The sequence below is a fragment of the Cyprinodon variegatus genome, unplaced genomic scaffold (genome assembly GCF_000732505.1).
Source record: "Cyprinodon variegatus isolate N-32 unplaced genomic scaffold, C_variegatus-1.0 Scaffold40, whole genome shotgun sequence".
Taxonomy (NCBI): domain Eukaryota; kingdom Metazoa; phylum Chordata; class Actinopteri; order Cyprinodontiformes; family Cyprinodontidae; genus Cyprinodon; species Cyprinodon variegatus.
Genome location: NW_015150493.1, coordinates 28370 through 55659, shown reverse-complemented (window position 1 = coordinate 55659; position 27290 = coordinate 28370). Strand labels below are relative to the sequence as shown.

The window sequence follows — 27290 nt, the reverse complement described above, 5'->3', positions numbered from 1 at the left end:
TAGTGAAACAAATCCACATCAGTCTGAGGAATAAACTGGGTTATAGTCGGTACCCAACACAGATGCATTCCTAAGCTCCAAAAAAACTCGAATGGGCTTTAGCCTGACAGTCCTCCAAGGCTGCAGTTACCTTTTAGTTTTTGTTTTTTACCGCACGTAATCCTACTAACCTTAAGATTGAATAAAACACAAACCAGCTTCCAATAGCCTGTTTTTATCAGGGTACCCACTGCTGCTGGATACGGTCAGGTCAGCCTTCTTTCCATAGCTGCACATAATGCTACACTCCTTTATAAAATCCTTTAGTGTCAAAAGTATTTTTACTTTAATATAATTTAAATGTCATGAATATTGCCACTGACACACCTTTAAACGCATCTGTGCCACTTTTTCCTTCCACTAAATTTTTCATCAATTTACATACAGTAATTATCTTCTAATGTATATTTAAATTTTCTAAAAGAATGTTTTAAATTCTATTCACAATGAAGAAATAAAAACTTTCCCCTTTTGAACAGAGTTATTTAAATACATCAATTTTCCAAATTGACCAAGATGCTCCTGTAGGCTTTACGGATGTATGAAGATGAATAGGATTCATTATAATCAGATCTGCTATTGATCACTGCATCGTCATATCTTTAACTCATGGCTAGTTATTTTGGACATTAAGGTATTTTCTCCTACTGTATCACTTCATTTAAGCATCAGCTGCTGTTATACCTTTTTCGGGGTCGGTAAAAAAGAACAGAATGGTTTTAGTTATACTCTGTTTCCCACAATAAAATAAAATGTTCAACTCTCAGCGGATGTGATCGTTTGCGTTTCATCTTTTTTTTATTACAAAATGTCTGTACAATACCACAAAAATACACAATTTCTTTCAACAAGGTGTAAAACACAAGCTCTGTTCAATCTTTGAAAAATAAACATTTCCTAATGAGTACCAGAGTAAAGACGTGAAAGTAACTTGTACTGTAGCGTTCCTCTGCTAACGGACAGCAGGACGGGATGATTATTTCCTCTTTCAAGTCTCGTCCTCCCACCAGTTCTGGAGAAATTGCTAATCTCATGTTCAGATGAAGTTTACAGGGCCACAGGTCCAAAGCCACGTCAGAGAAATATCCTACGCTCCTATAGCCTTGCATTGCTTTCAAAATCTGCCTTCTGATTTTAGGCACTACGGTGCAGAAAGAAAACCATAGTCTGGGTTTTCAACTCAGATCGACTCAGTTAAGGTTTTACAATTCTTTAACATTTTAAAGCCCCTCATGACATAATCCCTAATAATGTGATCATTGTCCTCACATAGAAAACCATCTTTTTAACCAACTTGATACTTAAACACCTGGATATGGATGAGGGCAACTAGAGTAGCATTTGGAAATAAATCAGCACGCTCTGAATGAGTTGCATTTATATAACCATGGTAATGATCAGCAGAAAGCCTTAAACTGTTTTAATTGCAGCATGAAAAGTATAGAACATTTCCAAAGGGAGTTATGCCTTTAATTTAAGACTAAATGACTTCAAGGAAGCATTTACCAACGATCTCATCAATAAGAACAGCAAATCAAATGGAACCGATTCAAACGAGGAAGGATGAGGATCTGCGTTCAGCTCAGCCACAGAGTCAAAGAAAGGATTTAAAAAAAACTCCACTTTGGGTTCAGTGTTGCAGCAAAGAGTCTGATTTTAGTGTCACCATTTCCTCCAATTAATCCCAGGAAACAGCTGAGGGGGGGTTTCATAAAACTCACTCAGAAAAGCCAGACATGGAAACCCAACTCTGACTCAGCGAAGGTAAAATGTGTCAAGTCATGATTACTTGGTTTCGGGAAAAGGACGCCTCGTTTGCTTAATGTCACTGATATGAGACAGGTTTAACTTATCAGTGTTGCAGCACACATAAGCAGACCGTGCAGCTGATCACGGAGTTCAATGAGAAACCACGGCGATACGTGAACTCACACCGAGTTTCACTGAATCAGGAGTTCAGACATTTAAATTGAAAAATAAAAAAGTAGGGAAAGGTTAAATACGTAAATTGTCACTTATTCTACACATTATTTCAAGACACATCCAAATTAAATCAGGTATGTAAACATTTCACTTAAGTGTAAGCCTATAGTGTTTGTTTTAATCAAATACTTTTTTTCAGTCCCATGAACTGCAGCCAGTAAAGACTCAGATTTCAGTCTGTGAAATTAACATGTTCTACATTTAACTCTTTCAGTAAAACTAGTGGCGACATACGCACCTGGAAACAGGTGAGAAAGTACAAAAAACTCAACTCTGATCGTTATTTTGACAAGGCAACAAAAAGATTTAGGCACTAGAAATCTGGGCTATTTATTTACATTGTAGCCAAAAAAAAAAAAACAGTGACAGACTTTGGGAGGACCACCATTGATTTATTTTACCCTACCACAAAGGAAAGGCAGGCCTATGCAGAGAAAATAAGGGCTTGATTTAAGCTGTGTACCAGTTAAGGTGGTAAATTAAAAATGAATAATGTAGAAACAGGGTGCTGCCCCCTCCTTTACGACCTCCTCGACAGTCTCTGACGCATCCTGGGTGAGGATGCCTTTTCTGGATTAGGCAAACATCTTTAAACAAGGTGGGGAAAAAAAAAATATTCAGATATGCTGCCTTTATACCTTCTATATTTACAAAAGCTCATAACTTGTAGCCATTTTTGATGACATCATGCATTAAGGCCAAATGATAATACTCAATCTAGTGCTGGATTCAGAGTTTAAATTTAGTCGGCTCTGCACCTGGTCAAGCTGAGTTTACTGGGTCAGTTGCCATAGTAACCAAGTCAAACAGTTAGCCGGTTTTATGAAACCCAAATGACAACAAGCCAGAATAAGCCTGACTAAGTAACCCAGCCAGTTTTATGAAACACCCCTTCAGGTTTTAAAATAGAAAATATCGAAGAGCAGTTTGAGGAATTTTATTGGACATTAAAGGAACCGTGTGCTTTGCTCTGAGAAAAAAACAAACAAACACAGCATGCCTTGTGTTAAGTAAAGTGGAGGATCGGTCATGCTATGGGCCCAGTGGCTCATGGGAAACCTTGAAAAATATGTCCAAATCTGTCAATTTAAGGCAGGATTTTTCAAAACATTTCATGCTGCAGCAATAAAATATTTTAAGGCTTTTTACATATTTTTAACCAATGATGTACGTCTTTTTACAAACCAAACAAAAAATTTAGGTGGCAAAGGATTGTATCCGATTGTCAAAGTCGAACATTTCCAGACAAGGGCACAGTACTGAAATCTTCTCTACCAAAGTAAAGAATATATTAGCAGTCAAATATAAGTGTTATACCTTCACTGACAAAGTTACATGATTTGAAAAACTTCAACTCAAAATGTGAAAAAAAAAAATAATAATGCACAGAAAATCATAGATACCAGCGCTCTGTCTCCATCTTGTAGTGACGGATGATGCATTAAATTATTTTACATGTCCATGTAAATAATTCAGTTTCTCTATGCAAGTCTTTTCATGTACATATAAAACATATCACGTAAAAAAAGAAGAAAAAAAAAAAACATGCTGTAGCACAAACTGAACCGAGCTAAAAATACAACTTTGTTATTTTGTTTTTAAAAACTATTTACATTTCCAAATGTTTTTTTATTATTATTATTTTGTTTAGTTTTAAGGCAGGAAGAGACTTCCTGCCCCGTTTACAAAACCCCAGATGTGTGTACACACAGGCACATGCTTGTGCACGGATGGCTCACACAGGAACATTCAGACAAACAAATGTCTCTTTGGCTGGTGTGAAGCTGGTGGCACGTCGCAGTCTCTGTGTGTAAATACATTTTGTCAAACTGAAACAAAGCTCACACTAAAAAAAAAAAAAAACACCATCTAACAGCGTAGAAAATAGGCTCCAATTATAATATAGTGATTTATCTCATATGTATTTGCAAATATATATATATTTATATACCAAAAAAACAAAACTTACTTCATATTAAGGGCCTGCCACACATATGCCCTTCATCGTGTTTATATATATACTGATAAATCACATTCAGAAGAGTGATGGTAATTTAATAGGAAGGCATCAATAAATAGAGATGTGTGTGTGTGTGTGTGTGTGTCCCTGGGTCTGCCATATTAAACAGCTCCAGCCGTCTGTCAGTCTCCCTTCGAGCTTTGTGCTGTATCCAAATTAACCACCTGGAGCTCCGTCAGGTTACTGCTGCTGCCGCTCGACTGCTGTCCAATCACCATCTGCAGGGGACAAAAAAATAAAAATAAAAATGGAAATGTCAGGAGAGAGAGAGCAGATTGGAGAGCCAATCACAGGTCAAGGCGTCACACGCCAGCCAGCGCAGATGGAGATCCTGCAGCTAATCCACAGACTGCTGCAAAGCAACGGATGCTGAAGCTTTTAACCCCACAGTAACGTTTCTCTGTGTTCACAAGATTTACCAATGAATTATCAAAATATTAAAAATAATAATAAGCTTTATACTTAGCAATTAGGTCAAACTACTTTAGACATGCACTGCTATGAGGTGTCACAGGCGCATGCCCATAAATTAGAATAATATCAAAAAGTTCATCTACTAAAAAAGTTCTTATTCATACATTAAACTGATTTTTATGCTCTGCCTTACAGTCCGTCCAAACTCTCCCGATAAAATCTGTAGATCGATATTTAAAAAGACGACTTCCTACAGAAATGTCTGTTTTCCTTCCACTAAACTTTCCAATATTTTTATTTTTTTTGCCAAAAACACCATAAGAGATGTCATACAATTTTTTTGGGCTTGAAAGATTTAAATATAAAGGGAAAGAATATTCCACACTATTATAACAGTTTCCCAGATTCCCTGAATCAGAAAAATGTGTTTTATCTATATGTATTTTTCAATGTATCTATTAAGTAATTGGATGAATGTAGGCAAGCCAAACTTTAATCCATTTTTTTTTTATTCCTCCTGTGTGTGGCTTTTTTCTGTAAAGACAGATAAAATATGCTTAATTAAAATAGTAACGCACTTATTTGGTTGAACCAAAGGCTTACATGTCTGAGGTGTATATTTATATTAATATGACAGGCAATTTTTTGTTCATATTAAATAAGATTTAAAATAAAAAAGATATACAATACAGTAATGTTTTTGCAATAGTTTTAGTCCACTATAGGTCTTCCTTCCACTAAATGTTCTGTTAATGTGCTCAAATTTTAAAATGTACATTATACTTTAATTGTAGGTTCTTGAAATTGAAGAGCGTTAAATATATCTTTTGAGGCTGTCTTGTATGGAGGGAACTAAAACAGCAGTCTAATGAAAGATGGGGCTTTGTTAGCTCTTTATTTCAGCTCTGCAGGAGTTAAGCCCAGTCTCTTTATTGGTTTCACAGCTTTAATGCGGCAAATAAATGTCAAAATGTATGAATTTGGGACATTTGTTCCCCATCGTGCCTGCTGATGAAAATGAGCGCTTTCTTCTTTGATTTCCAACTTTGACCCCGCCCACCGATGGTTGAAGAGAAATCCACAGAAAAGCTGCACCTTCACATAAAGCAGGATGGTTCAAAGTGTGGTAAAAAAGTAGCAACTCATAGTCTGAAAAATACGGTTATTATTTCCTGAATCATTTCTAAACATTTATCTTGTTTAAAGGTAAATTCATCTCTTTTAATTTTTTGGATTAAAAGTTGGATTAAATTAAAACTTTATTTGATGCATTTTTCTTGTTTTATTAGGCGTTTCCACCATCAACTGAAAAAATACGGAAGCTGAGAGCGGTCATGTCCTTTAGATACTTTTTCACTGGTTTTCTCGCAAAAACAAGTTATTTTTCTCATTATCTAAAGATAACGAAAGCCGTTTTCTCGAGATAACGAGATGATGGTGTGTGTTAAAACTGATTACATCCTTCAATACCACAACAGCGGGAGAGGATTTATAAGTCATGGCAGCTTATGTGTAATTCTTTAAATCATCCTGTGTTTAACTTTCAGGTAATGAGACAACGTTGTTGGTTTGATGATTTGCTTCCACTTCTGATTCATAAGCATTTAGACCTATGCCTCCGGCGCCATAGAGCCAGGTGTTTTCTGAACAGCCCCGCTGTTACGCCTGTAACAGGTATAAGATGCATTAAGCCCCAAAATAAGTCCAGATGAAAGATTTTCATAAAAAAAAAAAAAGTCAGATTTGTTTCTACTGTATTCCATGCAATCAAATCATCCACCACGACCTGACAATGATTGAAAAGAAATAGGAAACTAAAAAAACTGATTTGCACATGCGGTACCGCAACTGAACAACTACAGGCACAGCAGGCATGGATGGACTGGGAATCCAGGGCTGTTGGCCGGCCTCATTCAGGTTAATCATCTCATTATCTCGAGAAAATTAATTGTTTAACTGTGACAATGAAATAGTTATGTCATTATCTCAAGAAGGTAAAGGGGAAAAAAAAGTCGAGTATGATCGCTCTCGGCTTCCGTAACAAAGAAATAAAGTCCTGCTCTAGTGTGGGTTCATTATTCAGTGGGGTCTAAGGGGGATGTTTTTTACGGACAAAAAGGCAGTTATTTTAATGCACTGAATTAAGCTTTTTATTTCTTATTCCTTTTTTTATTGCTGCTTTAGTTTGGGGTTGTATTTTTCATGGTGACTTTATGTAGAAACATTACACACACAGGGATATATTTTAAGCTGTTTATCTTAATTCTGATTATTGTGGCTTGGTTTAAACCTATAAGCCTCTAATTTTCTTTAAAAAAATGTAATTACATAACAGAAAAAGTGTTTGTTAAAAAATTAAGAAATAAATCAAGATTATTTAAACAATTCAACCTGTTGATAGAATTCTATTTTACCAGGATGCACCTGCATATTAGGGCTAATGCGTGAAAAAAATCAACAAGATGCCAGCTGACCACTCCACATTCATAGAAATAAAAAAAGGACCAAACAGGGGGTGACCCTGCGGCCTGTGTGCCAGTGCTGTTAAGATGCATCAGTGACGTCAAGGTGGCATGCTGGTTGCATAGGGAATATGAGAGTTTCACTTGTGAAATGCAGATCTTGCCGTACTGGGTGTAGCTGCACTGCTGAGACAGGGATCTGCACCGTGCCCGGAGGTGCTGTGAGGAACACCTGAGGGACAGCACCTGGGAGGAGAAAAGAAACAGGGTTTTCTCATCTCCGAGTCCCGGTAAGTCAGTTAAAACGACGTGGATCGTCTCTAACCTGAGTCTTGGCTGTGCGCGTGGGACACCTGCATGGCCGAGGTTCCCTGGGAGAAGGCGTTGAGCACAGCCAGCCCTCCGTCGGCCAGCGTCGGCGTGGAAGCGTACATCACTGTGTGAGGGCTGGGGTACATCATGTGACCCGGTACAGACGTTGGCACGGACGAAGTGACAATGGTTGCCGGGAGACTCACCGTTGCTGTGGGAGATACAGAGACTCTAAAGGCATGAGGGGTTGTGCACATGTAGGCCAGCAGATGGCGCATCGATCTTAAATTCAACTTCCTAGTCAGTACTGTTCCCATTTCCACTTCTTAAGATTTGCCAGTACCTTTTAAAAGTATTCATACTCCCTTAGCATTCATATTTTTTCACATCACAACCTAAAAAGTGTTATAATTGTGACAGACCAACAAAGATCTGAAAATTGTACTTTTGCATTTAGTATTCCTTTCACTCCTAAATGAAATCCAGTGCAAATAGAGGCTACATGTTTGCCATTCAATCTCAGCCTGATTCCACCTGTTCTGTAAAAGTTTGAAAGGTTTGTTAGAAAACATTATGAAGACTGAGAAATGGAGCAGAGTTAGATTAGAGAACAAGATTCCAAGCTTTAAACGTCTCAAGCAGCACCAAATATCTGACTATGGAGTAGGGCAGAGACATGCCGAACAAGGAGAGCATGACTCAAAGAATCAGACATGGGGCTGATTGTAACTGGAGGAGCTGCAGAGCTCACAGCTCAGGTGGGATCATCTGTAAACAGGAAGCTTGACTGGAGATTTGAGACCCATCAGAGCTTCTTAGTTTGGTGGGAACCTAACGCTGCACAGTGGGTGTGAGACATGGAGCTGGCAGCGACTCAGATCCCATCAGGATTGCATCACCCCACTATAGTAGTGAACTGTTCAAGTAGAACAATAAACCAGCAAATATGGATTTTAAACCAGTTTTACCAGAGTTTCCCAGACCTGCTCTTTATTTAACTACTAAAATTTTTTTCTTCCATCATGAGTAAGTGAGTGAGTTCATTTACTTTGTTTATTTTTTTGTTGTTATTCTTTCAACTATATGGTCCTATTTATTAGGGCTGTTAATTACCTGTATGGACATTTTTCTTATTACATAAAAGTCCAGGAAATAAGATCCACAGTCTGCACATTGTAGTCTTTTACTCATAAACCCAACCTGATCCACTTTGCCTTTCATCAACCGACTTCCTGCCCAAATCATCTGCTCTGCTCCAGATCAACGTGGAATCCAAGCTGCAGAAATAGAACAGCCGCCTATTTTAGAGAAGCTGCCGGTGCTTCTGAGATGCTTCAGAAACAGAAAGCGTCGCTTTCAGTGGAACCAAACTGACTCCAGTTGCTGCTGAGGGCTGCGTCCAAAGATTATTTTGCAAATTGATTAATCTGTTGACTATTTTTCTGATTAAGCGATTAATAATCGGATAGCTAAAAAGCCTTTAAAGACTTTTTGCAAAATGAAACCAAATTAAACAGGTGAAACTAAAAGTTTTCCATTTGAGGAGCTCTGGATTGAGCATATTAACAGAAATTATTATATTTTATCTTAAATGCTAAAATGTTGATATATTTTTTACAATCTTGGTATAGTTACTGCTCTGTAACTTTACAGCTCTGTCAGCTAAAGGCATGTTTTACAGTCTCTATACTCCTATTACTAAATTAGTTAGTAATTTTTTCAATAAACAATCACAATTAATGCAACAAGGCTGAATATTTCAGCTCTTCATTTAGCCTGTCTCAGCTTTAATTATTTTGCATACATTTTTCAAAAAAATCACCTAAAAAAAAGCAATAAAATAACATGAGAAAATGTGAAAATGCTCAGGATGTTTAAATACTTTTGCAAGACGTTGCATACATTGGGTTCCCTCCCAGTTGACATCAATGCTCCCAAAAGCCACTAAACGCCAGTAAAACCTACCGGTGGAGTTGGTGGAGGTGTGAGAGATCTCAGGGCTGCTGTCGCTGGTGGAGGTGGGCTGTGTGTTGGGATGGACCTGGATGGCCTGGAGCTGCTGAGGAACCCCTGCTCCTGTAGATACACACAAACGGCATGAAGCCACTGCAACATCTGGACTGGATCCGACCCAGGAGGGAACAGCAGCTAAGAACTAGTTCACATCAGTACCATTAGCAGCGTTAGAGAAAGTCCTCGTGCACGTGGATTGGGTAACTCTAGCATTAGATGACTGAACATTAGCAGATGAAGTAGGGATAGCAGTGTGCAAGCAGCAGCTTTATGAAGGAATGATAGTGATAAGCAGAGGCAGGCGCTGTGGCAGCATGCAGAGCAGATCACCTGTGAGGGAGACAGCAGCAGGGAAGCGGAGGACAGCCTGCTGTCCCTGCTGTGGCTTCGGGGTGGCGGCCAGGGTCTGACCATGCTGCCCCTGGAGGGCCAGAAAGTGCTGCTGTAGCTGGCTCAGAGGAATGGTGGGGGTGCTGGGGGGGAGAGGAGTGCCTGCTGCAGGGGCACGCACACAAATACACATGGGTTAAAAACTATAGTTCTTTAAAAACAAGAAATCCTGTTTCACTGTTCTGAAACACAAAAGTGCCTTAAAGTGCTTAGAGATACTCTTAAAAATAAAGCAACATGATCCCCCCCCACCAGCAGGCTGGGAAGTTAAAGCTGGAAAAGCACCTTAAACTCCAACAACTTATCTTTACCCCGTAACTAACCCGCTATTACTGTATCTGCCAAAGCAACAAATGGTTAACACCAGGCTGTTGGCTGCAAACCCAAATCATCCAGGACTGACAGGAAGTGAGGAGTAAGTGGGATCATTTATTTGGACGAATGAATGGCAACCAACCTACAACAATAAGAGCATCCTTACGAGCTCCTGCCAGTGTAGCTGTCATTTTATACTGGTTTCTCCCTAGTTTTAGTTTTATTTTAATGGATGGAGTTGTTTTATAATGGGAGAATATATATTTTTTTAATGATAATGTGGTTGGTTTATCTTTCCCTCATTCATTTTTAAAGCAAAAATAAGTACTTATTACGCCTAAAGATGGTAAAATAAATATTCAGTATGACGTTTCAAAGTTAAACGATTTGAAGATGGGTGCTTCTCTAATAAAAATGGCTCCATCTTTCTTTAGAAAAGGTGACCTACTAAGATATTTATCAGATGAACTGCAGTTTTAATTGAAACAGCTTTTTCAAAAAGGTTAAAAGATTTGTCCAACACCCAAGTTTAAGATCCTGAGCTGTAAAGGTTTACTTTGCTTGCAAAGAGCAACCAGTCACACCAACTGTGGATGAGAAGAACAGCCTGAAACTCCTCTGACTCAGGCTTGTTGTCCTTTTAAACAAATCTGTCCTCCCCCTCCGCTCCCTGCCTCTTAGTGGCCTTCAAAAGGTTTCTGGCAGAAGGAAAAGATTGAAAAAAAATCCCAGAGATGCACAGAACAGGATAAAATAACAAATGACTAATCAAGATCTGTACAGCAATTCTTGTTTTTCAACAAATCAGATTCATTTGAAACATTTCTGCAGCATTTTCTGAGAAGGTAAAGAGCACAGGATTCTGAAGTGGTTCTCTCCACATTTGGTTTTATGCTCCATATGCAGTTGCTGCAGCAGGGTGGGCAGGCCCTTTTCAAGCTGTCAACTGTGGTGCGCTGAGCATGTGTGTGTGTTGCTCCACCTGGCACTGCTGCCATGTGCCAGACAGGTGGTGAAGGAGAGAGAGGAAGCAGGCAGCAAGCAAGAGAGCAGAGGGACGAGGTTGCAAAGGGAGAGAAAGCCAGCAAATGAAAACTAAAAAAAAAAAAACAGGGACACAAATCTGAGCAAAGGGTGCAGAGACGAGTGCTTTGTGTCGTTCCCCCATCAGTCAGAATTATCCATTATAGAGCAACAGGTTTCTGTCCATGACAGGAACAGATAACCGGCATAAAGAAACCCCTCCGGAGCATCGTACCATCACCACAGCAGAACCTTTTAAAATCATGAGAACATTAGTTTTTAAGTAAAAGTAGACATTCTGCACTTTACTCCACTATATTTCATTCACATTTCTACAAAATAAACTTAAATTAAACCACAAGCTTAAACTAGATTTTATTTTATACTTGTGGCATAAAAGATCACCTCATAATAAATGATCTAAATATGTTTAAAATATACATTTTCTCCAAAATAGCACCAGGTTAAAACTTTAAGCATATCTACACATCCACTTCATTGAAAAAAAAGTGATTACCACAAACATAAAAAAACAAAAACCAGTGCATTTCAGTTTGTTGTAGCACAATTAACTGTGTTGTTATTTAGAAATTCAATATCCTAAATTTTTAAATGTGAACTGTGGCTGAAAAATTATTAATAAATAAAATTCACTGGTGTTTTTTACTCTTTGTAAATGAAAGATCCCACAATTTTAGATCAAAAGTCAGAGAATTTGAATCCCTGGAATTATCTTAATCTTTAGGTAAAGTATCACATGTATTTTGTGCGCTTCCTGTTCTACTACTCTAACACACCCTGGTATCTATCCAACTATGGCTGCGATCACACTGCAGGACTTGATGCTCAATTACGTTTGTTACGTCACATCTCCAAATATATGCGACTTATATGTGATCTGTGTGAAATACATTCATACAACGCAAGTGTTTCGCATGCACAGTAGAGTATGTAATGACATCACAAGTCAGTGTGCTCTGTGTTTATGGAAGTAAACATGGATGTTAGAGCTGGAGCGCATCTAGCAATCTTTCCCAACCATAAAACAGAATCTTTTCAGGATGGTTAAACATAAATAAAGCTCTCTGCATCATCGTTCGCCATGTTTTTAGTTTTTCTTGCTGCTTCTTCATAGAAAGACCCAGAATAGAGACCGTTGTTGGGTATTAATGGCGTTCAGACCGGATGAATGCAACCTGGCTGTTCAGACACAGGTCGCATTTGAAAAGATCAGATTCGTATCGGATTCAGGACCACATGGCCAAGTGGCCTGGGTCGCATTGGAAAAAAAATCAGACCTGTGTTGTTCAGACTGTCAGGAAAAGATCAGATCCAGGTCGCATATGGGCCAAAAAATTGGATTTGGGTCACTTCAGGCTGCAGTGTGAACGTAGCCTATTGGATTCAGCCTGATGACATATGGGCAAGTAGTCAAAACGGCACTACACCCCCACTCCAACAGGTGGCAGTAATTAAAAACAAAGATAACAAAAAAAAAGCCTGTATCCTGCAGTCCTTTCACAAAGCAAGACAGAGAACAAGGGATTGCCCTCTCCCTTTGGACTAATCCCCACCATAAAAAGTCAACTTTAGTATTATTTAAGATAAAGTAGAAACCTTCAGCCCCATGCAGGTCAGAACACTGCAAGAAAGGGTTAACCACTCAGCTCAACCAACCCCAGAGGAATCTGAAACTCCTAGCCCCAGACTACTTTCATCTAGAAAAGTTTGAAAGCAGGGAATTTGCATAACTTTATCTAGTGAGTCTCTGTGACCTCCTGCTAGTCACTATATGTAAACTGGTCCTAAAAAGGAAGAGTAAAGAAAAAACATTGGAGTGACCATTTAGGATCTAGGGATTTCCAAACCAGAAAATGTCTCATAGACTTGATGAGGTACAGAGTTGGTGTCCCTGTATTAAAAAGGTTCAGGAACAGTAAAGATTTGACCCTGGCATGTCTTAATTATTATTTCAACACAGGCCACAGATACTCAACTGAATATTCATGGTTAATTATGTGCCTTGCTCATCAGCCCACTTTACCAGGTCTTTTGTGTCCCTCTCACATATTTATTCATGTCCCCATCTGACTATCAAAGGTAGGGCCCATCGCCAAAAGACGACGTGTTTCCCTTGGATACAGCAGGCTTTGTAAAACCTGAGTGTCTGTGGCTCAGTATAAAGAGCCGCAGCGTGATGTGAACAGCTGAGAGGGAGGGAGGCATGACCAGCTCAGGATGATGGCCATCACGCTGCGGTGCCGTTCAGATTCTAATCAGCTAATAAGCACCACTGCGCAATGACATTAACCAAACATGGAGGGAGAGGACGAGGGCAAAACATGAAAAGGTTTGAATGCTGACGACGTGATGCTTAAACCTACCGGGCATGAAGGTGAAGCCGCTGGGAAGCTGCATGACGCCCGCGGAGCCCCCAGCCGTCTTTAGGACCGTCCCGTTGGCGCTGATGTTGCTGCTGCTCGAGACGGGGGCCAGGTAGTTGGTGATGGGAAATGAAGCCCCGGTGCTCACCTGCATGGTGGTGGAGGTGGTGGGTACGGTGGACTGGGCGCTGCTCGTAGCACCAGGTAGATTGGCAACAGTGAATGTTGGCTTCAGTGTGTCCTGCAAGGAGACAAATAAACAACTAAATATAAGAACAAGCTGATAGATTTCAGCTGAAACTCACATCAGTCCAGAAAGGTGAGGCGGTTATTTTATAACCTGACTCCGCCAGATGGATTTGCTCCGAATATCCATCTGGAAACCTTCCGTAGAAGTAATTTTGGGAAGGGGCGAAAATACTGGTTAGCTGATTGGCCTATGTTGGTGATAGACGGGCCAAATAAACCAATCAGATGAACGAAGCATATGACTTAACAGAGCGACGACGAAGAGGAGCCAATTGATAAATCAAACTCTTGCCGAAACCAGTCGGGAGAAGAGCAAAAACATCTTTTCCTCTGAGAAAAGCCTCCAGAGCAGTGTTTTGCTCTTCTTTCAGTGAAGAAATACTCTGTAATTCCGATAAAACTTGCTCGATAGCCACGCTAAGGCTAGTTTCATCGGCTGAAGCCGCCATGTTCTTTAGACTGAACTGTCGCGCTTCTTGTTGCGTCACACCTCAACCCGCCTCAAAGCCAACGCTGATTGGACGTTCGTTTGGTGAACAGCTCCACATTTTCTTCAACGGAGAGTCTCCAGACTGATTAGCGAGTGAAATCTTGAAAGCTCGCGAGATCAGGGTGGTCTCACAAGGCTAGTTATTTGCATGTCCTACAAATTGGAAGTATAAACCAATGTGAAATAAACCAACACGCATCAGATATGCACATGGTTATAAAATGGTTATTTAAAGCTGCAAAAAGGATAAAATAGGACATGAAATGCAAAAGTCACATACAAAGAGTGTCAGTCGACACAACCTGGTTACCAACAACTGAACAAGAAGTGATCGAAGGTTGTCAGACAGGGAAACTCTCCTTAGCGCCTCCCACTTTTCCTCAGACAAAACCAGGATTTTAAATCAGAATTCATTGCTGAACATTTTAGAGGCAGAAAAAAACTAACAAAATAATGTAAAAGTTGCCTTCATGAGCCCGATCTATGGGACCAAAGCTTCTTCTGCAGGGAGGGAAATGCAAGCTAATCTTAAAATTTGTCATAATCCCACTCAAGGGTTAAATTTTAATCTAGATTTATGCTGCAAGCAAGATTTAGTCCTTAATTAGTGAACAATAAGATTTTGCACAGGTGTCATGTCACATTTATAGTCTTAATAAATAAACTATTTTAAAGGAAAATGTTCCCATTGATAAACATTCTAGAATTGGACAAAGCTATTGCTTTTTATTTCCACAATTAGTGAAAAGTTTTACGACGGATTTTTCATACCACAGAAAAGGTCAATTTGAACTAATCACAAAATGGTAAGGAGGCTAAATGAGTCTCATATGCTGAAGAATTTAATGATTTGTTTCTTAAAAAGGTCACAGCTCTCCTTTGATGGCCATGAATCTCCAGAACTCTAAGAACAAAAGGAACCTGAAGGGATCGTCTAACAACCTCTTAAAAACAAACAAAGACATAAATCTTTAGTTCAATCCTCTCTGTATATTACTCCCACCACTTATACTTTATGATTCTACAGAAATGGCTCCTTATGCATCTTTAATTTCAAGTTTTGAGCCAATTACCATTAGATCAACCACAGAAACAGTTTCCAAAGTTTCATCAACCTTTAATTCATATAGTGTTGGTCTTTTGGGGCAAAAACTTTGTTTTATGCAAACACACAGCCACAAAGGATGGCATTCCTAACAACTAACAACTAAATTATGTGTCAGATATGAGGATTTATACCATTTTTTTAAATATGAAAATAGGTGAGGTCAATGAAATGGTGTGAAATGTCATGTAGGCCAACGTTTAAAATGTACGACATGGTGAAAGAGTGAAGATAAATCCAAAGGCAAGACTAGCAGGACTGGTTAAAGGGGCAAAATGAAAGTTTCTCATAAACTACACCAGTTATGCATCCAGATGTAAAGCAGAAAACCCCTGAGGGTGTTTTTTCTGCAGTTTTACATGGATCAATATGCTGCATGTTTCTCAGTGGTCAGACTTGGGGCCCCTGCAATCGTCTCCATGCACAAACACCGAACAGCTACAAAGAGGAATATGTGTTCCTATAAAATCAAACACCAAATTGAGTTAATTTAATGAGATGGAAGCTTAATGCTGATTGCAAGTCATTTAAAAGCGTTAATGACTCAGAGTTAAATGCCAAAACATTCACCCATTTATTATTCCTGACCACTTATCCTGTAATCAGATTATATCAGGTGATCAGAGGATTAAAATATATATATAATATACAGTGTTTGTGCTATTATTTAGCTGGGTTACTATGACAACAGACTGACCAGAGTTAAAAGGCAAAGAAGTGAGGCATATGAGATGATCAAAAGAATAGAGATGTAGCATCACAACGTACGCTAATGTGCGGATCCATTGAACCACCTAGTAGGATGTGTCGGTGAGTGGGCTGCATGATGAGAGCAGAGTGGGCGTCAGCCTGAGACTAAAAAGCCCCACTAAACCGTGGTGCCACAGTGCATGCACTCACACCGACACTTAGCGCATGATGCTAATGATGCATTTAATAGCAGGATGGGAAGAGGCCTGCATATTAGAAAGCATTTAGGATGTTAGATTTCTGTGTGGGTTCAGAGCTCTGAGGGTCTGACTCCAGGTGATTCAACTTTAATACAAAGATAGGTCTTAAAAAGGAGCTACAAAGCAGATATAAAGTTTGTCTAACATTTCCCCTAAACTACCTGAAAGCTAGATATTTAAATATAGAACTATGTGGGTTGGTAGTTCTAATGTTAAAGCTTGAAACTCCCGTCTCCAGAGATCCCAGTCATTAATGGACACTTTTATAACACCAATATAAAATGTTCAGGAAGATGTTTAGGCAGATATTTGAGCGCTTTTCCAGCTTTAAATGTAGAACCTGCAAAAAGTGAGACAAGAACAAAATAAGCAACATGGATGGAAGGACAAGTTCAAAGCTCCAACCTTTATATGCAGACAAAGTGTTTTTGTTAGAGCAGCTTTTTGGAGCTTGGGTGTGGTGCATTATGTGGATGTTGTTACTAAGGGAAGAAAGCTCCAAGTTTCATCAGATGGTTGGACAGACAAACTAATGGATTGTAGGACTGAATGATTATTTTAAAGCTTATTATTATTATATAGATTATTATATGATCCTTGATCATCCATTAGGTTTAAACGGAGCAACAATCATCTGTGCATAAAGACATAAATGCATCACTTAAAACAGGGTTCCTACAGCATAAGGCAAGTTAAATTCAAGACATTTTAAGACTTTTTAAGGACCCGCGGGAACCCTGTAAAAACTGATATTGGTGGCATATGATGAGTCAACTTGGAAGGAAGGAACTCTTCTTTTGTTTGATTGGCATAAAGAGTGAAAAAAGAGATTTATAACAGAAATAGGAAAGGTTTTCATATCAGGAACAGGGAGATCAAGCAGAACAGGAGAAACCCACAATGTTCTGCGTTTCTTTATGCCAACTAACCCAGACATTAAAAATACCAGACCCCTTAAAACAACAACAAAAATAAATATTCAGGTTGCCTTCTTGTTTCACAACTACTTGTTTGTCGCCTGCATCGTACTTGGACTGAAAGCGCACTGTGGAGTTTGCCCCAGTTCTCCCAGTGTCATTTACAAACAGTCAGCAGTTTGAGTGCAACTGCCCCATGATAACCTTTAAATTATTTGATGCTCGAAAAAAACAAAAAAAAACTTTTCATTTTTTAATATTTAGACCATATTTTATTTTTGCTTTCAGAGTCTCTGCCTCAGAACAAAGTCTATCAGAAATGTAAACTGCTCTACAGCAGTATGAAGGAAAAAATGAAAATAAAAAAAGTGATTATCCAGGTTTATCGTCCCGTTAGACACAGAGACAGACAGTAAGCATGTAAAATATCTGACAATGATAAAGGACTCGTCTTGGCAAACTACTGTTGGTTTTTATATGTGACTGATTACATGGGTGAGAGGTGGCTGCTCCTGCATCGGCTCGTCTGATAAGACGATTCACCCATGCAAACATGGAGATGGAGCTGAGCAGCTACCTTACTGCAGCCCAGTCAAACCCAAAGCTCATGTTGAACTTAAACACTCCGCAGTTTCTGGTCTGTATGAGGAGAAGATCAACAAATACATTGGTCTCCTTTAAAAAAAAAAAAATACCAAGAACTTTGTCGTTTTGAGCAGCTGAAAGTTCTGCAGCTCGGTTCCAGGCGTAGGAAGTCCAAGGTCCTTCACCTGCTTGGTTAAACAGCAGCTCAAACGTCAGAGGGGGAGGGACAACCCGAGCGCTCGCAGTTGTTCTACCCCTCAGAGCACAGCATGAAAAGCGAATGTAATCACGCGCCAGAGCAGGACTCAGTTCGACTGTAACACACCTTCCTTCTATTTGGACACCAGCTAATAAACAGTAAAAATAATAAGCTAATGGGAATAAGTTGCTCCTAAATAGGCAGAAGAGAAGGTGAGAGGAGAACAAAAGTGTGCGTGCGTCCTGGACTGGCAGGGGCAGATCTGGGTGAGATGCTTCAGAGTAGAAACAGCTGAGGGCACAGACAGCTGGAGAGAAACCTGAGCACCTCTGAGGGGCAAATTAACCCCGTCCAGGCCGGATGAGGCAGCATGGGTCCTCTTAAGAAAAAAAAACACAGTTCTTGCTTTTTCAGCAACCAGACCGAGACGCTGAATCACACACAGATATTCAAGAAAATGGCTCACTGACATGACGAGGTCATCATGTTCCAGTTTGCCCATTTTCCTCTACTCAGGGGAGAGGGGAGCATCTGCTCCCGCTCTGCAGTCGTGTTGTCACCGAGGTCCAATCAGTGGCTGGGAGGATAACTTGAGAAGGTGTGCCACGTCGGGTCCTCCTACCATCAACCAATGTCCAGTCTGACCGTCACTATCTGTGTGACCCAAATAGAGGGCTTCCACTGAGCTACTGCTTTGTTTGACCGGCTTCATAAGTCAACTAGCTTGCTTCATAGTAATGAAAGTGCATAGATAGTAACTTAGGCCAACATGGCATGAAGTTAAAACAGTAAAGATGTTAGATAAATGACAAAATTGTCTCTTACATTTATAACTTCAAATAAAGCACACATGGATTGACATGCTGCAGATTTAACTGAATGAATTTGCAATATAATCACAATTTTCAAATTGCAGAGGTGCTCAATTCTCTCTCAAAACAAGAGAAAGACCTTTACTTTCTCACTCCAGCCCTTTAGGTGGCAGTAACGGATTTAAAGTGGCTTTGCTAAAGGGAAGAGAGACCTATAGCAGAAAGATCCACGCATGCGAGTAGAAATAAGTACTTTTCCAATTCAATTTCAATTCAGTTTATTATATCGGACCAATTCACAACACATGTCATCTCAAGGCACTTTACAGTTCACCAGATCATCCAGTCAAATTGATTCAAAGTATTTTATCTAAGGAAAACCAGTTAATTGCATTGACTCAAATACAATCCCTCACACTAAGCATGCTTGTAGCGACAGTGGAGAGGAAAACTTCCTTTTAACAGGAAGGAACCTCCAACAGAACCAGGCTCAGTGTGAGCGGCCGTCTGCGGTGAGGCCGACTGGGGTTCAAGGAGATAGAAGCAGAGATACAAAAAGCAGCTGTAAAACGCAGCCTGGTCCAGGGAACACAAAGCCAGGCAGACGAGACAGACAGGCCACGAAACGGTTACAGCTCTGGGATAAATAAACTTTTAAGGTCATAAAAACAATGAGATCCTGAAGTGAAACAGCTACCTGCTTTTAGTTTGGGAAAACAAATAAATAAAAATTACAACTCCAACTGTTGTTTGAAAAGAAACAGCAATTTGGCTTTTTGATCAAATCCTTTAAGCTAATTTTTATAGTTTTGACATTGATTTATATGACCAAACCTAAAGGGTAGGCTACTGGATTTAGGTCTAGACTTTGGTCCAGTCTATGATGAGTAAGCTTTGATCTACAAAAGCCTCTTGTAGCTCTTAAAGTGTACGATCAGGGTCATTGCCATTCCTAGAAGATAAACCTCTGCCCCAGTCCAAAGTCTGAAAACCTCCATCTTTCAGGATCGGTTTGTATTTAGACCCATTCATCTGCCAATCAACTCAGACAAGCTTCTCTATCCCTGCTGGGGAAAAAATGCATCCCATTAAGGAAACCAATTATGTACAGCATTAGTTATTGGCCACATGTGTTTTATTTTTAATAAGTAAAGCAAAAAGTTTGATATATTTGCCATGTCAAGAGCTTCTACCGTGTTTGTTGTTTCTTAAAGCAGACCCTGCGTCTTTTTTCTGGTTAAAACTCCATTGATGTCATTTTTGCAAATAAATTGCCTGACTACAGATTTTCCCACCTGAGCTGTGAATTTCTACAGAGTAACTTTGGTCCTCTTGACAATTTGTTCAATTAGTTGATGAAAAACAGGGTTTTTTTCCACCAATTTTCAGGGATTATTCTGTTAGATAATCTCACTTCAAAGTATTTGAGTGAGATTGTAAAACATATATTGATTACATTTAACTATTGCTCAATTTGTTGAGCTGAAAGTTCTGCAAAGTTTGAATAACCATTATTCATGTGATTATCCAGGATTTGAATCATTTTTCACTCCACAGAACATGTTCTCACTGCTCTACCTTCCTGTGGCAGCATGTTTTACACCAACCCATCTTGACATTTTACATTTTTTCACACACCTGGTAACAGTCTTTAAAACCCCAGCAATTTTTGAGCTAATCTAAAGGCAGCAAAGTTTGGTGAACTGTATAATCTAACAAAAAACTTTAGCGATTATGTCATTTGTCTGCTCCTTCGTGCCTAAAAGTTTAACCACAGCAATAGATATTTTACATTTCTAATCTTATTCAAAGCAGTTTGCTCTTTTATGTCATTATTCAAATAGTTTTATAAACTGAGCTTTAGGGCTTCAGGGCAGAAGAACATGACTTTGTTCAGACTGAAGATAAAGAGTTTGGCTTTCCTGACTTGAAACAGATTATAGATTTTTGTATTTTTTATTTGAACTATAAACAAGAACTAAAAACTGCTGCAATTATGTTTGAAAAAGACAGAATAGAACAAAAAAATGGCGAATTATGTCCAATTTACACATCTAATCAAAACACTTGCCCCTACAATGTCTATAGTTTTAAATACAAAATAATTGCTTTTGGTCGATCAGTTCAAAGACTGTAGGAGTAGGGCTGAAACAATTAATCAGATTAATCTATTATCAAAATAAACACCAACTAATTTAGTAATCGATTAATCATTAACTGGAGTATAGAGACTTTAAAACATGCTTTTAGCTGACAGAGAAACCTATCTAAAGTAGTGATTATATCAAGATTGTAAAAAAAATATATAAACATTTTGCATTAAAGATTAAAAAAAAGTTTTCATCTGTCAAAATGCTCTATCCAGAACCCCTCAAGTGGAAAAGTTTTTGTTTCACCTGGTTTAATTTAGTAAAACATCTTCAAGGAACCTTTGGCTATCTGATTATTAGTCAAAAAAAATAATAAAAAGATTAACCAATTTGCAAAGTAAGCCCTATGTAGGAGTTCAAATGTCTGATGCATTGGATTAACAGAAAAAGGGGGCCGGCACCTATCTGTGCAGATTAACTGACTCTTGATACGTTACGACAGCAAATGATGTCACGCATTTACAATCGAGCAAGAAGAGCAGCAAGTCATCTGAAATAGGACCTGCCTCCTTGACCTGCAATCTAATCCATTTTACAACTGAAGGACTTAGCAGCTGAAACAGAGATGAAGTCATTCACGTCATCCATCGGTTAAATATTGAAATATTTCAGTAAACAAACCAGCCGTCTTATTAAAGCACCCTGAGTGACCTCTGTCAGTTCACTGGTTTTTAAAATCATTTGTTTTCATTAAACTTTCTTTCCGTGTGAAAAAAAAAGGAAAAGCCTCCCCTGACCTCCTGATTTAAGAGATAAAGACACTGATTCGGGATAAAACGACACAAAAGATTTCCCTTTTTCATATGAGGCGCATTCACTCCAAACTGAAGGTGACAACTGGCAGACTGGTCCAGTGTCGGAGCGAGAGGCCATTGTGCAGTTTACTGGTGACTGGCCCTCTTTTAATCTCCCATTTGCTGGCTCCCATCTCCCAGTTTGTCACCCTGCCAGCAACATGGAATTTGCAGCTCCATTTGGGACTGCTAAAAAAGGCAAGGCAGCCCAAGTGGAGGAGGTGCAGCCAATGGCGGCTGACCTGTCCAGTTGCTTGCTGTAAAATAAGGAGGTGGAAGTGGGGGGGCTGGGGGTGGTGTGTGACTTCATGTTGCTTTCCTCCCCTACTAACACATGCAATCACTGCATATCAGTTATAAATGTGCAATACATTGAATAGTGGTCTCATTAAAGTCCATTAGCGGGGCTATTAAAACGCCAAACTGCAGACAGAAGGGCAGCGCTTTGGGTCAGGACGCTGGTCTTAATCTCGGTTCTAGGTTAGTAGGACTATTGCAGCCTCACTAAGCTCGATTTAAACTGCGATGATACTGACAGCCTGAGCAGTAGGGAGGATGTGGGGGGGGAGTAAGAAAGGGGGAAGAACCAGAGCATACTGAGAATTTACTGCTTAGATTCTTCTTTTAAAGCATGCTTCAGTTATGATACCCCTGTCCAAGAAAAACCCACAGAGCACAGAAAAAAGGAAAAAACTTTGCATTAGGCCATTTTTATCTTAAATTTTGTAGAAACATTCAAAAGGATGCAGTGAGAAAAAGCACTGGGATATTTACTTTTAAGAGGGCTGGATATGATGGCCAAACAAAACTAGGACTGAATAAATTTAGGGATACTTACAAATATGATATCATATGTGGATATTGTATTATCTGCTCATTTTTCCTGAGCTTTAGCACCTCAACAACTAAGAGCAGGCACGAATCCAACAAAATGTTAGAAACATAATGGCTCAACAAAATCAATGTCATCTGTGATTCAGTATAAAACATTTTAATTTCTGGCAAAGATAACCTGAGTAAGTAGAATATGGTCTGATTACTACAGAAAAAAATTTAGTAGACCTGGACCTGTTTGACAACATGAAGTAGGTAAGGTCAGAGCAGACTCTTCCTGCTGAGGAGACTTAGGTCTTTTATAGAGCAGGGGCGCTTCGAAAGACCTTCTTTGACTCTGTTATGGCATCAGTTATTTTCTATGGAGCTGTCTGATGGAGAAATGGCTTCTCTGTAGCTGAGAGAAAGCAGCTGAATAAGCTGATCAGGAAGGCCCCTAAGGCCCCAAAAGGACCCTAACTAAATTAACATCTCTGTGGGATAATGTCTCCCATCCCATGCATGAAGTTGTGCAGAACTGGAGAATTCCTTCAGTGACTGCTGCACCCTAAATGCACCAGGGAGCGTAATCACAGATCCTTCCTCCCAGCCGCTGTAAGACTCTATAACCACCTCTGTTCCCAATAACCTCAATAAGTTGTTACATTCATGCTAATTTTGCATAGTTTCTACCTTAGTTAAATACCATGCTGATATCCATTACTGTAGAAATGTCCATACGTGTATACTGGTTATTTATTCTCCAGGTATATTGTTAAAACTCTTTACAGTACATTATTTCATTTGTTTATTTTTTCACTATAAGGTCCACATTTGTGTGACCTTTTTTATCATCTTCTTGCAGCTGTAAACACCAGAATTTCCCCATTGTGGACAATGAAGGGATTCTCTATTCTATTCTAACTAAAAAGATCTGAAAAAAGCATGAAAAAAATGATCCAATCTAAAGAAACTCAATAAACTTTGCCAATAGCATCTATCAAACTGGAAAAGGTTTTAAAAGCATGACTGATGCATTTGGAAACTGTTCCACACTTACCCAACAAATCACCTTAATGAGCTCCAGCAGAATGTGGAGCTGATCAGAAGGGAGGCAGACCCTCATTCCAATGCATGGTTAGCCGATTCCTGCGACTGGATCCCATCTCAGGATCCTATTTAATTCTAATGCTTCACAGCATTTCATAATTTTACCTACGAGATTAATTTTGCCATTTTTATATGCAAAGAAGCAAAATTTAGCTGGCCAGCAGTGCACAGCAACATGACAGACTTGTCCCCTTCTAAGCAGCTAAATTCTATTTCCACAAAGACAAAACTCCTTAGTCAACACAATAAAGCTTAAATCTAATAACTGGATCAGTCACTGTGTTAACAGAGAACAGCTGGGAAATAAAAACTCTTGTTTTCATGTTCATGGGAACAAAGGGAAAATGTCCTTATAAAAACCCTGTAAAGCTCATCTAATAACAGCTTGTTGAGCCGCTCTCCTTTGTTTTCAGGCTGAGATAAAAACCTGAAGCTGCTGCTGGAGCACCAGACACCGAGCAGGTAGAGAAGCATCAACCTATTCTACTGGAAGCATTGGGCGAAGTAAGAGGCCCACTGGACCATAACCTTTATCAGAACCACAATGTTTGCACAAAACCTAAAAACATGATCCTATTACAGTAGTTTTATGCCAAAAAATGAAAAAGCACATTTTGATTCACAGACTTTAGTTTGAGTGCTTATTGCACAGAATATCCCACTTCGAGGTTGTTCTCTTTACAGGGTAACGCGCTAAACAAGCTGATGTAAGCTGGGTAGTTAGTGAGCCAGCAACCTGATGCTTTCCAAGCACAACTTTAAGACAGCACAACGTCATGAGGCTGATAGGCGGCACTCTAGAAGTCAATACTGGTCTAAGGCTGGTATGAGATTCTAATGGCGTAATACGTTTTTTTATAGACATTGCAGTTTCTCAGCACCATGGTATCAACTCATTCGACTTCTAAACCATTTGAAACAAAAAAAAAAAACAGCATGATTGAACTGATTTTACTTAAAGGGGGAAAAACAACAATTATCCCACCTTCTAAAATACAATAGCAACTATTATACTCCTAACAGTGTTGCTATAACATGGTTATTACTATTTTGGTTTTTGCACAAAAAACAAAACTAAAAACTATGGTATTTCTTATCAAGAGAAACACTGGGAATCTATCGGTCACTAATCAAACAAATCCTATATAGACACATCAACAGCTGGATTAGCGCCTAATATCAGTAGTAAGAGAGCTTTAGTCATCACCCTTCAGCCAGCTGGGCAGCAGGGCGCAGGAGCAGGTGAGAAAACAGCCTGGTAACTGCTGCACCTTCTCTGCTATCTACATAAATGGATGAAAGGATGGAAATAAAGAAAAAAGAATTGGCAGCACATATCGGGATGACACTAATATCAAAATAATCGGTATCAGAATAAACTTTAAAGGTCGATCTCTTGATGTAAAGTTTCAGTGGGTTCACACCTGTAACTTTTCCGAAACCTTTGGATGAAATGTAGACGGTTAAGATGTGTAACAGGCATGATACTGATGTTAACTATACGTTTTTTTTCTAAATATCCATATTTCTTGTTTTTCAAAGCTAAGGAAATGGATAGCATGCCGTTATTCAGCCAACTGACAAGCAGTGTGCAGTCGGGGGAGGGGGGGTCTGCTGCACTACTCTACAGGTTCTAAAAGAAACGTCTAAAATCTTCCAACCACAAGCAGCGGCATCTCAGCAGCACCGTTTCTATCATCTGAACATTTAAGGCTCACGGCTCTAAATCATGTCTACTTATCTCCTAAACCTCCTTTTTTCTCCCTCTTTCCAAAAAGTTCTCTACTTCCCCCTCCAGCCTCTGCAAACTGAATTGTTTAGACTAGCTTGGTCTGTATGCATGACACGCCGCTCTCACCATGGACAGAGTCCAGACGCTCGCACAGCAGCAGCCATACGGCAGAGCCACTACACTGAAACCATCCCTCAAAAATCGTATCCACCTGCCGGGCCTCAGCCATAACAGTGCATGGATCCCACATAAATCTTCTGTATAAGGGTTAACAGGTTTAAAGCAGCGCTAAAAGCTGGGACGGCACTGGGCCACCGATGCACCCATGCCAGACGTCACTGGAAGCAAGACGACCAGTATTGAATAAATGTTTCCAGCCCACTTGCTTGTATCTGCATCCAAAGCTCCCCGCCGTATCGCTAAACCAGAGGGTTTAGGGGTGGGGGTTGGAGCGGAGGGTCGAAATCACAGGACTCCAAAGACAGCTGCAGCTTATAAGGAATGCGAGGGGCCTCAGCCAAGAGTGCAGGCAGGGAAACCATACCATATATGGCAACAGAGGCAGAATCTAATTTTTATCAATGAGCGGAGCGGGCATGAGAGTGGATTAAAAGGCAAAGGTTGAGCTCCCATCCTTGACGGGGAGTCTGGGACGCACTAGCTGGCGCCCTGTGAAAACAGCGAACAGGGGGCCTGCGAGCGTCCGTCTTCAAAAGGTGCACACTTAAGCTGTGCAAACAGCGGACGGAATATCAGCCTCCAGCACACCATCACACGAAGGTGCAAACGGCAGGAGAGACGCTGGGGATGCATTTCAGCTTTAGATTTATGTGCAAACAAACAATTACTCTCAAGTTCTTCTACATTTCATTTTAAGTGACTCCCTTCAGTGCTATTTACTTGAATTTTTTTTTTGCCAGCATAAAATGGCACAAAATTGGTAAAAGTAAAAAATAAAGTGCTTTTTTTTGTGCAATTTTATTCAGTTCCCTCAAACTCTTGTGCATCCAAGCATAAAAGATGCTTTTTTTTTTTTTTTAGATTTGTATGATTCATATCCAAATGTTTAAGGAGTAATTTTGCAAAACGGTGCAAAGTTTTAATGTGTGAATTTGTTGAATTTGGGTTTTTAAGAAAAACGCTTAAAGATGTTATCTCAAGAACAAACACAGAGCCTTCCATGTCAGTAACAGCCTCAGTTGAGCCGGGTACTCGTCTCTTATCCTAACACATCCCAGACCTGCTGGGATTTATCTTTAGGAGGAGTGTGTGTGTGTTTTTTTTCTCTGGCTGAGGAGAGGTCACAGAGGAAATGTGTTAGAGATCATTCCCTTCACTTAATTCCTCAAATCTCCATATCTGACTCCGTCTTTGGTCTAACACCTTACAAGGAACTACAGAGACATTTTCTCAGCTTTGTAAGATAGTTTGCTAGTAAAACCTTCAGTGCCTTGTAAATGTATGGCTGGAACATGTGACATTACAACATTAATGTGTTGGGCTTGATTAGAGTGAGTAATCTCAAATAGAACCATTGAAAGAATATATATAAATATATATATATATATTTTTTTTATTATTATTTAAAACATACTTTAGGAGAGTATTAGTCAGAGAAGCAGCTAAAGCACCCATGGTGACACAGGAGGAGCTGCTGGAATCCACACCTCAGACAGAAGAATCAACTGATTAATCGTACAAAACCAAATCTCGTTTTTAATGGAAGAATGTTAAAAATTAACCAAAATATCTAAAAACGAAAAAGAAAAAAAATAGCATTTTACCTGCAAAATGCTATCTGGAGAGAGAAACACATCATCCATGTTTATCTCACATAGGGCCGTTAAGCCACCTGTCAAGCTGCGTAAACAGTGTTTTTGAGTACAAGTAGTTGTTAGTTGCAATAATTTAGAACTCAAGAATCCTGATTGTAAACACACCACCCCCTGTGTTAAACATGGTGAGGGCAGTATTATGCTGTGGGGACCTCCTGGATGATAAATCCTGTTAGAGGCTGCAGAAGACTTGA

At 39.5% G+C, this 27290-nt stretch overlaps 1 protein-coding gene across 4 annotated transcripts in view; it reads right to left on the bottom strand.

Moving 5' to 3' along the window:
- Positions 1-1982: 1982 nt before the first annotated feature.
- The window catches only part of srf (serum response factor), a 35923-nt gene continuing 10615 nt past the window's right edge, over positions 1983-27290 (bottom strand). For 2 of the 4 annotated variants that reach the window (XM_015369986.1, XM_015369989.1), the window contains exons 3-8: positions 13356-13596; positions 9574-9738; positions 9196-9306; positions 7244-7441; positions 7088-7164; positions 1983-4260 (exon numbers count right to left, since the gene is read on the bottom strand). In XM_015369986.1, the coding sequence (XP_015225472.1) occupies positions 4165-4260; positions 7088-7164; positions 7244-7441; positions 9196-9306; positions 9574-9738; positions 13356-13596 (888 nt within the window). In that variant the 3' untranslated portion in view covers positions 1983-4164. Of the gene's footprint in view, positions 4261-7062; positions 7165-7243; positions 7442-9195; positions 9307-9573; positions 9739-13355; positions 13597-27290 lie in introns of all 4 variants that reach the window. The other 2 variants (XM_015369987.1, XM_015369988.1) reach the window with 2 other exon arrangements.